Here is a 13,169-nt window from a genome sequence, read left to right on the forward strand (position 1 = left end):
TTAAGATCGTTCGCACTATAAGAAAACACAAGTAAAGCGTTTGAGATTTTCCTAAGTACTAACATCACGAATTCAAAACTTAAAGCACACTTGGAAATGATTGAGATGATATTCCTCTGAATTATCTAATGCATGCCAAGATACACTGAGAATACAGTTGATCAGCCACCAACTACAGTATCCATCTTCACGCTAAATTTTTCAATGTAGACTTACTTTCTGAATATTTCTCTGTCGCAATTTTGATCACCTTACTTAACAATGAGTCTCTGGTAGAAAATAATGTAATTTTCATTATTGTTGGGTAACACACCAAAGGATTAGTCAAACGTTTTATCATAAAAGCATTTATTTTCACAGAAATTCAATATTCTCAATTTGTGTATGCCTTTCGTTTGATCGTTAGTTTTGACGTATATGGGCTTGGGAGGAAGTTGATGGCATTGAACTCCCGAAGAAAAACGAATTAAGCCTGTGATGTTGTCCTGGTAGTTCAAGGCCGAGAGTTTACTTGATTCCCAAACAATTTTTTAGCTCCTAAAATATAATGAACACTGACAAAGTGATCAAACAGCCAAATGGCTGATTTTGTTGAGCACCATGCGTGTAAAAGGTTAATAAAAATCATGAAGAGCAATTCTCTTCTTACCGAAATGGTACTTATGTTTGTAGAATCATTTTTGGACAAAAAATGTGATTACTTATTATTGTATTCTGCATTCCGATCAAATTGTGGAGTTCTAGGGAGTTAAAAAGATAACAAAGTACGTCATGAAAAGCATTTGTTTTCTCCTGGATACCAAAATGATTTGCTGTCTAATTGAGGACATCTTCAGTGTTTGAAGAATTGACGTTGATGAACGGATATTAATAGGCAGCATTGAAAAGAGCGATTTGTTTGGCAAGCATGGGCATTTTGACTTTGTAGGCTCTGAGCACGCTGGACAGTTTAGAGAGAGCTATCTTTTACTATGGTCCGTTGATAATATTGTAAGAGGTGTCCGCGATGGACGTAAATGTTGCAAGTGTGCTTTGCTGGATGATTGCGTGTTATTCTACATTTGTTATCTCAGGTAAGATTCTTGTTTTATAAACAAAAATCCCTTTTTTCGAATACTTTTACAGATGACATAAATTACCCCTTTTGGCCAGTTGTTATTTTCTTATCTGTTACTTTTTTTGTGAACACTAAATATTATCCTTTTATCCAATGTTCATTGAAAGAACCAATGCCTTGAAAGTTTACTGAAATTTTACAATGTTTGACAGGACGCTTGCAATGAAATATATCCATTTCCAATGTATCAATGTACTGTCACGCACGTTTATGTAATGCAGCCACATATTAAATGTTTTTCGCTTCTCGCACAGCAAATTTTAAAGACTACATAAAAGTTCTTCAGCTCCACAAGATAGATGTTTTCTATATTCCATTTTAGCTGTGTATAAAAGTTTTATCGGCAACATAAGGTGGCTATGTAGATTACCTCCTACTGAAATATCGTGGAGTGCAGGCTTTTTAGCGATGCAAATTTTCTGAATAATTTATTTAGATTGTTTATACTTTAATAAATACCCAAAAATGTCTGGGTTAGACCCATTAAGTCGCAGTTTGTGGGTAAATATGAAACGGAGAAGTTTGAACTAAGAGTCTAACATTTATTCTGTTTTACTTCTTAAGATCCATTTCCCTCTTTTTATAGTCTTTTGGGCTTGATATTTCGCGTTTTTTAGTGTTAAATACTGGTCAAATCCGTTTGAGAAGAAACTGCTTTTTACAGTTGCCTATCGCTGATCTGTAAAAATTCAAAGCTAAAGTCAGAGTTAACTTTACTGATTGTAATTACAACTGATAAATTGTCCACTCACGCGTTTGAAAACCAACGAACACGACCTCACATTACCGTAAGTAGGTAGAACTGGGATATGTCCTATCACAGCAATCTATCTTGCCATTTGAACGTTGTATATGACCATATCTTTCTTACTTGGAAAACAAACTGTACGCTAGTGGTCCTGTGAAACTCTGACTTACGTCGCTGTGAATGCTCGTTTATTCGACTGATGGAGTTTGGAGAATTAACTCTTTAGTTACATGTACATTATGTTTCAGGGTTTCTTTTATCACCTCTGCACTGGAGCAGTAATGGCCTCCCCATGTTTGAACTATTGCAGGAGGGTTTATGCATCTACTTACCAATTTATGGCTTAATTAATTGATCGAAGTATTCGGTTTACCAATGCGGCGTGTTGTTGCCGTCATCATGAGATAAATTTACATGTGTAACCTGTGTGTTTGGGCCATGGACTTGATTAGTTTCAATGAACTATTTCCATGGTCCTCACCAGGGTCGCTTATACATTGTAATCATTAGCACTGCTGTATCATTGTACAAACTTCACTGTGTTGTGTAATCTTTCCCCTGTTGAAATAAAATGAAATAATTTACTACCCGCAACTATCGAACTATATGATATTAGGGCATCGCAGGTTTGTTTTCACAGTGACTGCCGCTATAAGCACACATATAGTAACTAATCCACTTTTTTTGATGATTTGACTGAAAAACTTGATCATTGCTGTCATTTTGATCTTCATAAGTACTCTTTCGGGTAGTAGGAAGATACATAGCTATATCCACACGATAGATTTCTGCACACCTGAAGATAATGTGGTATTACTTTCACCAAGTGTTTTTACCAACCCGTTTTCAAGTTTATCGCCTAAGTTTGGACTATCTTGTCACGATTTCTTTACATCATCTCTCGCTGGTCAAGCAAATTAACAATCCAAGGTAAGAACAAAACGGGATAAGGTAAAATGCGCATCGGGGCAGTATATACTGACCGATATTCAATTCGTCCGAAGTTCATGTGAAAAGTCACAAAATGCTCATTTGCCAATGCACACCATAATGATTGTAAAGATGCAACGGTGACAGAGATAAAGTTTTTACGCAAAAAGAGAGAGAGAAAAAAAATTGAGTCGTACAACTGTATAAACCATTTAATCAGTACCTATTTCAAACATTTCAATATGTTAAGTACCTTTTTCAGCCAACTTAAATATTTTTGCTGTCAACTTACAACTTTCAAGCATAGCAATTAATAAAGAACGAGAAATGATTGTGTTCTTTTTCAGTAAATTGAATCACCACTTTAATTTACCATCTAATTGTCGATAAAAAATGAAACAACAATTGCTGAAACCAATTACCCCTTTTAATCAACATAATCAACTGTACGCTTTTCATGATTTTCTTCCTACAACAATGACATGACAAAACTGTTCAAATTAAATTTATTTTTATAATACGGTACCAATGGGTGTGGGGCAATTATTTATAGAGACATATATATTTTCCTAGATTTTTCTGACAAAGCGATAGAAAGGAGGGCGGATGTTTTTTCCCTAGGGAATCATACACCAATAATTTTCTGTCAGTGAATGCTTATAAAATGTATATATAGCGGAGGGAAACAAATAACTGAACATTTTAATGATGTATTTTATTGACTTCGTGATGTCACAAAAATGCAGTTGCTGATGAGGTATAAGTAGCTGTAACTTTTGATATTTTCAGTTATTGTTACAGTATGTTTTGTTCTGTATCAAGTTTCCATCCAGCTTCAATTTTATCTGTGGTAGTGGTCAGACAAGGACAGTTGAAAATGGATAAAATGTTTAACAGTTTGAAATGTGACCGGTACTCACTTAATAAACATACTCTTTGGATATACTCTAATCGACATTGATGATCTTAAAGCCCCAATAGCTGCGAATTTTATGTATTATTTTCATGATTTTATTTTCAAACCAAAGTTAATTCTTGTAAATGTTCTAACTGAATGACGTGAATAGAAATATAACTGCTCGCTGATTTGGATCATACCTACACGTTTTAAAAGGCTGAATAATAAACGGGTGCCGCACTCATAAAATGGTGCCCTCACAGAAACGTACAAAAACAGTATTTCCTGCATATACACGTCGTGATCAAATCAGAAACATGCATGATGCCATTTATTTGAATGCACAACACACGATGGCCAATATTCTCTTTTTGTTTTCTTTGTCACATGATTAGATTTTTAAATTGGCGGGAAATCCAAAATGATGTTAAAACGTTTTAATTTGCATGCCACTTTCGACACTTATGACAGTGTTGTATACTTTTTCAGTCTTTAATGGATCTTATTCAAAGAAACTCTTGGAAAACTGATTATATTAAGAGATCGGTTTATTACACATTTAAAGCTATTGGGGCTTTAATTTAATTGCCACATTACATTAAGAGGTAGAGAAAACAAAGGGATGCGCTCCTGTTAAATTTATTTATATTTGTATAAAACCATAAATTTAAAAACAAACAGTTGATGCAATCTATAAGTATTCTCCAACTTTCATTGATTAAAAGTCTCTTAAAGCCAGACTCAGTGTTTAGGTGTATCATTTTAATTTTGACTTCATATTTGACAGTTTTATAAGTGATTCTAAACGCTTTACAAGAATAACTGAAAACGCTGTTCTCTAATTTTATTTGGTGTTTAATTAGGAGGCTCTTTTACACACTGAATCTGAAACGCATTGATTCAAGTGATACGATTATTGCACTGCAGTAATTCTTCTTCCCTGAGCTCGTGCAAGTTACATTTATGTACACAAACACTATCATAGAATTCGTGTTTGCTTGGAAAGGGGCTGAATATATTTCTGTGAAATCAAAGAACGGAAGATATTCAAAAGTATTTGCCGCAATTTTATCTGCAAAGGTCCCCTTTGTTTTTACTGATAAGTTGAATACTAGATCATAATTGTTCGTCATAGCAACATGGACACACATGCCCAGCATTGGATACAATCAGTGGTTTCGGGTACTATATTAAGCTAGTACACACCTAAAAAATTGAAGGTTTTAATTTTTTACTCATACTTTCCGTGAAGAAACATTCAACAATTCCCTTCCGAGATCAAGAATAAAGATCGGGGGGAGTTGAGCAAAACTTGGTGCTGAAGAAACTCAATATTTACCGAGGTTTGAAATTCAAAATGGTTGTCATTCCTGTGTTAACACTATGGGGGAAATAAATTGTTCGATTTTCAGAAAAGTGAGCCAACTAAAACCTTATTTGCTCGATAATGAGCTTCAGAATGAACCTCTACAAGCGTTATGCAAAAAATGTATAAAGTTTGAGAATGAAATCATCCATATTTTCAAAACAAAGACTAATGAAATTCGGCCGTTGTTTCGTCTGCTACTCAGTGTATGATAGGGCTTTCACAATTTTGGCACCTCGCTTATGGAATTCTCTGCCATCACATATTCGAGCGGTTTAATCATTGGATGTTTATAAAAGTAAACTGTAAATATACCTTTTCAAGTCTTTTTATCCGTAATTTTTTGTAGTGTTTATGATGAGTTTTATAACATTTTGCTTTTTACCTTTAAGTTTTCTTTTTTACTGTGAGTTTAAAACAATTTTATATTTCTTCCTTCTTTTTGTTGATGCTAAGTGTAAAGCGCATTGACATTATTTTTAATGTAATGCGCTATATAAGTAATAAAGATTAAGATTAAGGTTAAGATTAAGGTTACTCCACCCTAACGTAATGAGGCAGCGAACAGAACAAATCTTGCTCATAAATAATGCATCCATCTTTGGACAAGGCTGCAAAGAAATAAAATAAACAAAAACTTGGTGACAAATTTATTCTTAGAACCCCTACAGGACATTACTGCCTATGTGCAGTTTCATGTAGAAAATCTGTCATTATGTGGTCAGTTGAAACACAATAGTTAGCTTAATCGAACCTTCTTTACACGATGTAAATGTAAGCCTTTCTGGGCAATTGATTTAATATTTAAGCAATAATGCACCCCCTCCCGGCCCATAATGGACGAAAGCAAACTTTGCACGACATAATGTACGAGGCGAAGCCGAGTACCTTAAGGAGTGCAAAGTTTGCTTGAGTCCATTATGGGCCGGGAAGGGGGTGCATTATTGCTATTAGTTTATAGTTTTGGCAATGCCAGTGAATTTGTAGTTGTAGAAAACGAATAAAAAAGGAAATTTTAACTGAGTTTGAAGCCAGTGAGCGTCCTGACTCTGTACACACCACATGCACTCCACACTGCACTGCACTGAACACGCACGTTCAGCACAAAAAATGACCAACACTTCCACGGTTCAATTTTGAATTGAAAGACGATGTATTTTCGAAGGAAATGAAAAGGACCTGCATCCCTACCGTCTATATCAAACTTGAAACATCACCTTTAAATATCATGCCATTCAAAAAGCCGACATGGTGAAATGCCAGAGATGAAGAAAACGGAATGTTCATGCATCAACATCAGCATGATCAGCGAGCCTGCATGCCATGGTATCAGCTGATCAATACGATCATTATTATGTCGCTAGTAGTACAGCATTCATTACAAACGATATCAACAGTTCAACATTGTTATTCAAATGTTTATATTTCAATAATAATTGTGTCTATAAATTTAATTTTCGATGGCTTCTTGAGAAGAGCTATTTTATTTCGGCGAACGAGAAAACTTGACGTAAACGGGTGCTTGAAAGGTACACTTGACAAACATGCTGGAGGGTTTCCGTACCGTCGCGATATCGAGAACAAGGCAAGGTAAAACCACAAGACAAGGAGAAAAAAACGATGAATGAAAGATGTCTCTGATTACAGTCAGTGCATCAGAATTAGGTGGCCGAGATGTTAGATCAACGGAGAGTCCACGGTCGTCATGATTGCTGGTAGTAGCTGACCTTGGACAGAGACTTTGAATGGCTCCGTAGTAATTTCCGTAGACACTTCCGGTCAAGGTTGATGACAGCAACTTCAAGCTGCCGTTGTTGGCCCGTTTACGGCTGGTTCGAGTAGCCTTTCACTTGCATAGTTTACATGGCCACTGACATACATAATATGCCATGTGTCAAACCAAGTATCGTCTTGGAGTTTGCAAACGTACTGAGTTCTGTTTCACCTATACGGCAACGAAGCAAACCATGTTAACAAACGTATCGGACGGGGCCGGGGACTGCATGCTGAGCGCCAGCCCGACAGACGACAAGTGCATGCGTGAGGACTAAAAAAATGTGATAAATCGTACAGTAAGACATTATTATCAATATTGTGCACCATTATCAAGACTTGTAGTTTTGTGTATTACATGGTTTATCCGATACTTTCCCTCCTTTGAAATGCGCAGTCCTTTTTACATTTTCAAAAGAAAAACTTGCTCGCTGTGGGGCCGCAATGCTGAATAATGGAATACATTATCAGTAATAATGTATGGATATGACGTCACAAAATTCACTGGTATTGACAAAGCTATAATATAATGGAAGATAATCTTAAAGAGGCACTCCCACTCGGTAACATTTCTAAAACACATTTTTTAAATGCCAACGGTCAATATTTGACGTGGCGACTCCGCGCGGATCGCGAGATATCGATAAAAACATGTCATTTCCCGAGCGTATTTTTCACATCCCGAAGTTTTACGATCGTTTCTGGTTATGACCCGAAATCCCCCGAAAGTGTGTTGTTGTGCTGATTGACGATTTTCTAAGGAGTCCAAAAAAGTTCGAATGACGCAATTAATTTACCTCCTACTGCGATGACTTTATATACATCATTATCAAATGCCTTTACCCCTGGTAATTCTTTTTTAAAACTTCTCCTTAGTTTTGTCGTTTTCATTATTCTCTATCAGTTGTATTAAATTTTTAAACAATACCACATAGATATCAGTTTTTACGTGTAAAATATTAGTTGCCTCTGATGACTACATTTTGTCGTCTGCCACAGTTACGCGTGGTTCGATACATAGCGGCCGCCGCGTGTGGTATGCGCGCATACCACGCGGCGGCCACTATGCACACTGAGTATCAACCGCGCCTATCTGTGCTAGTCACCTATGCGAATTCTGGTGGAATAAGCAAACTTTGTTTTTCGTTTTTTTGCCGAGTCAGTAGGACTCGGCTTTCTCCGACTACATGGGACATGACCGCTCACCGACGCGAGCGGTACTGCTGTGGCGTACAGCAGCGTCAGCGTAGACTCGTCCTCCATAGCTTAGTTGACAATGGCCCCAGTGCCGAACGTTCTATGTTCGGAAGCTGAATTCAGGTGGGCCACCAGAATTCAAACTATAACTTTTTTGAGGACATGTTTTTATCGATATCTCGCGATCCGCGCGCAGCCGCCACGTCAAATATCGACCGTTGGCATTAAAATAATGTGTTATAAAAATGTTACCAAGTGGGAGTGCCTCTTTAAGCAAATACATAGTTTTATACGCTGTATGATGAAGATGTAATAATCACAGCAAAGATGCATTTTCTGACGGATGTTTACGATTTTTATAGTCCAAATCGTAATTCAAGGACGTGATATATCGATTGGACGAAAGGCTATGTATAAATATGTGCTTTAAAAATACATCCTAAACTTCGAATTTATTATCATTTAATTCTGATTGACGAAATACTGAATTTATCAAGTAAACTCATTTCCACGATAAATATATTTTATCTCGCATTAATATTCAAGATATATTAATTATAGGGTTAAACGTGCAGTTTTACCCGATTTAAGGAGTGTAAAACATACTTTGTGAATAGTCATGTATTACAGATGAAATAAAACAGATTAAAACTTCATCAAAATTTACTGACACCGTCATATCATGTATTATATCATACCAGTACATTGATGGCGCAAATGCAGCGATCTGATTGGTCGAGACGTGAAAAGAACCATGGTATATTCACGATATACCATGGTTGGCACACGCGCAAACTCTAGTCAAGTTGACGTTTCAAACTAGAATTTCAATATACTGTTATGATATAATAGCAATAAAACACCCCAAGCGATGTTATACGACTTCATATATTCACGAGCTATCGCTCGTGCATAAATGTCATGAACTGGTCAAAATCTCGTTGTATACCATCGCTGGAGGTGTTTTATTGCTAAAATATAACTCAGTCAAACATTAAAAATTATTTAACATTTGTTTTTTTTGACATGAAGAAGATGTAGAGCCTACCACTCCTTGTCCAGATGGTTGGGTACACGATGGAATTGCTCAAGTGTGCTACTTCTTCCATGATCAGCAAATGACACAACCGGAGGCGAAACAGTTTTGTGCATCTATGAACTCCAATGTCGTCGAATTACCCAACCCAATTAAGGCACTTGGTTTTAATCAATTACGACCAACATTTAATGCAGAGCAATGGATAGGTCTAGAGAGAGTATGTCAAGAAAAAATTAATTTTCTTATCCTATCCTTCCTTCCGACAAAAGCACTTTAGGATGTATGTATGTATGTATGTATGTATGTATGTATGTATGTATGTATGTATGTATGTATGTATGTATGTATGTATGTATGTATGTATGTGTATGTATGTGTGTGTGTGTGTGTGTGTGTGTGTGTGTGTGTGTGTGTGTGTGTGTGTATGTATGTGTGTGTGTATGTATGTATGTATGTATATATGTATGTATGTATGTATGTAGTAGGTAGGTAGGTAGGTAGGTAGGTAAATACACACTAACAGGGGTTTGTGTTGAACCGTTTGCAATAGACGAACTTGACATTTGTCTAAATTGAAGTGTTGTCGACATTGTTAGGCGTAACTATCAACTAAATGATGGTATTAGTCACTTACAAAGAAATCTACCCTGCGAAAGTTGAATCATTGTCTAGCAGAAGGATAGACGTCGTAAAACGACACCACCACAAAGAGCCCGCTAAATGTCGTCGTCCCAGACCTATCACTTGCTTTTAGGTGCAGTTGTTTTGACTATGTCTGACCCCTGCAAGACAATGCTTCAACTTTTGCAGAGTTGATCAATTGGTTTTGCCGCCTAGCTGATGATTACACCTGAAAGTGTTAGTTATACCTCAATTGAGACAATATGTCTAGTTTGCGTAATGCCAACCGTTCCAAGCAAACCACTGTATATATATGCACAGATTTCATATAGGATAATGACAGATGCTGTTACTGTTTTCGGAATGTCTTCAACGTTGTTTTTTGCTGAAAAAAATCTTCAGCATCTTGCAAGCAAGGTCATAGTCAGAATCAAGGTTGATTGTTTTCTTTTAACAGGAAGTTGGCACAGATCAATTTAGATGGATTTCTGGAAATTTGCTTGGGTCCGACATGCATGCTAACTGGGCTACCAATCAGCCACGTTTGAAAACATTTTACTGTGTTTTGGTTGGTTATTTAAATAAATGGGAAAACGTGGACTGTAATACCGATTCATGGAGCCTTCTAAGTGCAGCATGCGAAATATATTTAGGTCAGTATGAGCCTTTTTTTTCTTTTAGTGCACTGTTTCGGAATATAAATCACATATCAACAAGCACTTCAGATTCTTCCACGATAAAGTTATATGCGGTTAATCATGGCTAATACAAGTCATAAAACCTCATTAATGATATAGCACGATGATTTTAACATTAATTGATGAAGAAAGTCTGCACGCATGTAACGTCGCCTCAAACTTTCGACTTGACGATGTGCTTTTTCCCTATATTGCTCTTGCAACATGAAACTTGTGTTGACCGTTGATGAATATGTAAATCAGATGTTGCTAAAGACATTAACGCTATTAACAGATAACTCACCACCAGTGTTGACCAATTGTCCTGCGGACAGAGAGGAGATTGATGACGTTGGAAATAATCTCGTCCGAGTGTCATGGACATTGCCAACTGCAACAGATGACAACACGGACGACGTGGCTGTCAGGTGCCAGCCTTCATCAGGAACGAATTTCACAGTCGGCGAGACTGTAGTGACTTGCAGCGCAATGGACAATAGTGGCAATGAAGGAAGCTGCTCGTTTAAGATAACTGTAACACAAGGTGACTTTTGATAAATTATTGCGTCAGAATTACTTTGAGAGGGTTACCAATTGGAAAACATGTCTGTCCATCATAACATGACCTTTAAACTGTGTAGATCTGAAATATGAAAAGAAAGGTGGCCCATGATGATCGACTTGGACGCAAAACACCATTATAAACAAGATGGACTCAAACTTCTTACAGGTTTAATTAAAAGTAATTTAAAAAAATCAGTATCGATTACCATAAATCGTCAACATGTTCTGTATATAAGGTCCCAGACCGGCATGAATTTTGGAAAAACAGTAAATTTTGTCTTGCAATAACGTACTCTATCTTCGGAAATAAGAATGCCATTAAAATCATGTTTGCCGAGTAAAATAAAATCAAGCAAAAATAAACAAACAAACAAACAGATAGACAGACACGAAATGTTTATGACCATCGTGTGTCAATTTCTTTTTTAATTCTTGTGTATATCAAACTGTTAATGGGAACCAGAATTTTTTCATATAACTTGGTTTCGATTTCGTCATTCATGTAGATGTAAATAAGAAATATTGTGCGGTACTTTCACAATTTGTCGAAAATGTTGCTCGGCCAATCGTGGGATCCGGTTAACATGGACAAAGGGTGAGCGACAGCTCATTTAGTCTGCAATTTTTCCTAATATCATTATTATATTCAATGCATTGACAGAGAGTAAACATCGATGCACTTGGCTTTCTTTTTAGTTACGCTCGTTACATTATAAAACCAAGGACAGACATGAAACACAGGCGCCATTATTAATCCCTATGTTTAACAGATAACACGCCACCACTTCTCAGTAACTGTCCAGAAGACCGTGAGGACATTGGTGAATTTACTGGTGACTACGTCCAGGTGTTCTGGACAATGCCAACGGCATCAGATGACTACTCCGGTGACGTGCCTGTGAAATGCCGACCGTCTCCAGGCTCGTATATTTCAGTGGGCTCAAACCAAATTACGTGTGACGCAGTGGACGATAGCGGTAATCAAGCAAGCTGCTCATTTCGGATCAAAGTCACGCGAGGTACACCTTAAAAAACCCTAGCGTATTACTTACTTGAATTTTGTGATTTGTTCCTTTCAAATAAACACAGAGAGCTTTACAATCTTTAAATAATTCTGGCATTCCAAATCTTGCAGGCCCGTTTAACTCTGCGGATGATTATTTCTATTGTAACATTGTGGATATTCCTGAAAAACACAGTATTTGTTGAAAAGTAAAGCGAAAACTAGAAAGGAGGAAAATGAAACGTAGTTAGGCAACTGAGCGAGTCCATCCCAGACTCACTTAAAGTTTGGCCTGTAAACAGTGCAACCTGTTCCATGTAGTATGGAAAGAAATGAAGAGAAAAGGGAATGATATCGATGACAATATTCTCTTAATGCCAATATTCTCTCTTTCACTTGACAAATTCTATTAATCTGAGGTCTTTTTAGGTTCCGTATGTCATTCATTTCATAAATTTTTCCTCTATTGCTTTAATTTGTTTTTGTTGCGTGATCAATTATCTGGCCGCAAATTTCTTCAATCACATTCTTGAACAAAATCAACAACATATTAATTAACCGTGGATTTGTAGGCCTTATGAATTTGGTTCCGTCCGTTCTTGCCGAGCCACATCTTTACATATACGGACCGATTTATGATTGACTAAAATTTGATTAGAATTTGATAATTTGATTCAAATTTGGCATGAAGACAATACAATAGAATAAAATACAACAGAATATGTATATAACAGATGAAAACGCATATATATATATATATATATATATATATATATATATATATATATATATGCGTTTTAATTTGTTATATACATATTCTGTTGTATTTTATTCTATTGTATCGTCTTCATGCCAAATAAAATACAACAGAATATGTATATAACAAATTAAAACGCTTATATATATATATATATATATATATATATATATATATATATATATATATATATATATATATATATATATATATATATATATATGCGTTTTAATTTGTTTTGCAACACAGTCCCGTATGGGAGATTGCTGGCCACTTATTTTAATTCTCTTCTGTCTTGAGCCAGTATTCTAACATGCCTAGATCTACTTCAATCAAACGTAGAAGGACATATTACCATGACATTCAGGTGCACGTCAAATCTTCATGCAATAAACATTATACATTAGTTGCGGGACAAACACGTGTATCATTCCAGATAAACTAGTATCTTTCCTGGTACGCTTGTCTTTCCGGAGCCA

At 36.2% G+C, this 13,169-nt stretch overlaps 1 protein-coding gene across 1 annotated transcript in view; it reads left to right on the forward strand.

Annotated features, from left to right (window-relative positions):
- Positions 1 to 828: 828 nt before the first annotated feature.
- The window catches only part of LOC139143089 (polycystin-1-like protein 2), a 29,928-nt gene continuing 17,587 nt past the window's right edge, over positions 829 to 13,169 (forward strand). The window contains exons 1-5 of the mRNA XM_070713253.1: positions 829 to 1,073; positions 9,062 to 9,285; positions 10,147 to 10,342; positions 10,662 to 10,910; positions 11,701 to 11,949. Of these exons, the coding sequence (XP_070569354.1) occupies positions 1,007 to 1,073; positions 9,062 to 9,285; positions 10,147 to 10,342; positions 10,662 to 10,910; positions 11,701 to 11,949 (985 nt within the window). The 5' untranslated portion in view covers positions 829 to 1,006. The remainder of the gene's footprint in view (positions 1,074 to 9,061; positions 9,286 to 10,146; positions 10,343 to 10,661; positions 10,911 to 11,700; positions 11,950 to 13,169) is intronic.

The sequence above is a fragment of the Ptychodera flava genome, chromosome 11 (assembly GCF_041260155.1).
Source record: "Ptychodera flava strain L36383 chromosome 11, AS_Pfla_20210202, whole genome shotgun sequence".
Taxonomy (NCBI): Eukaryota; Metazoa; Hemichordata; class Enteropneusta; family Ptychoderidae; genus Ptychodera; species Ptychodera flava.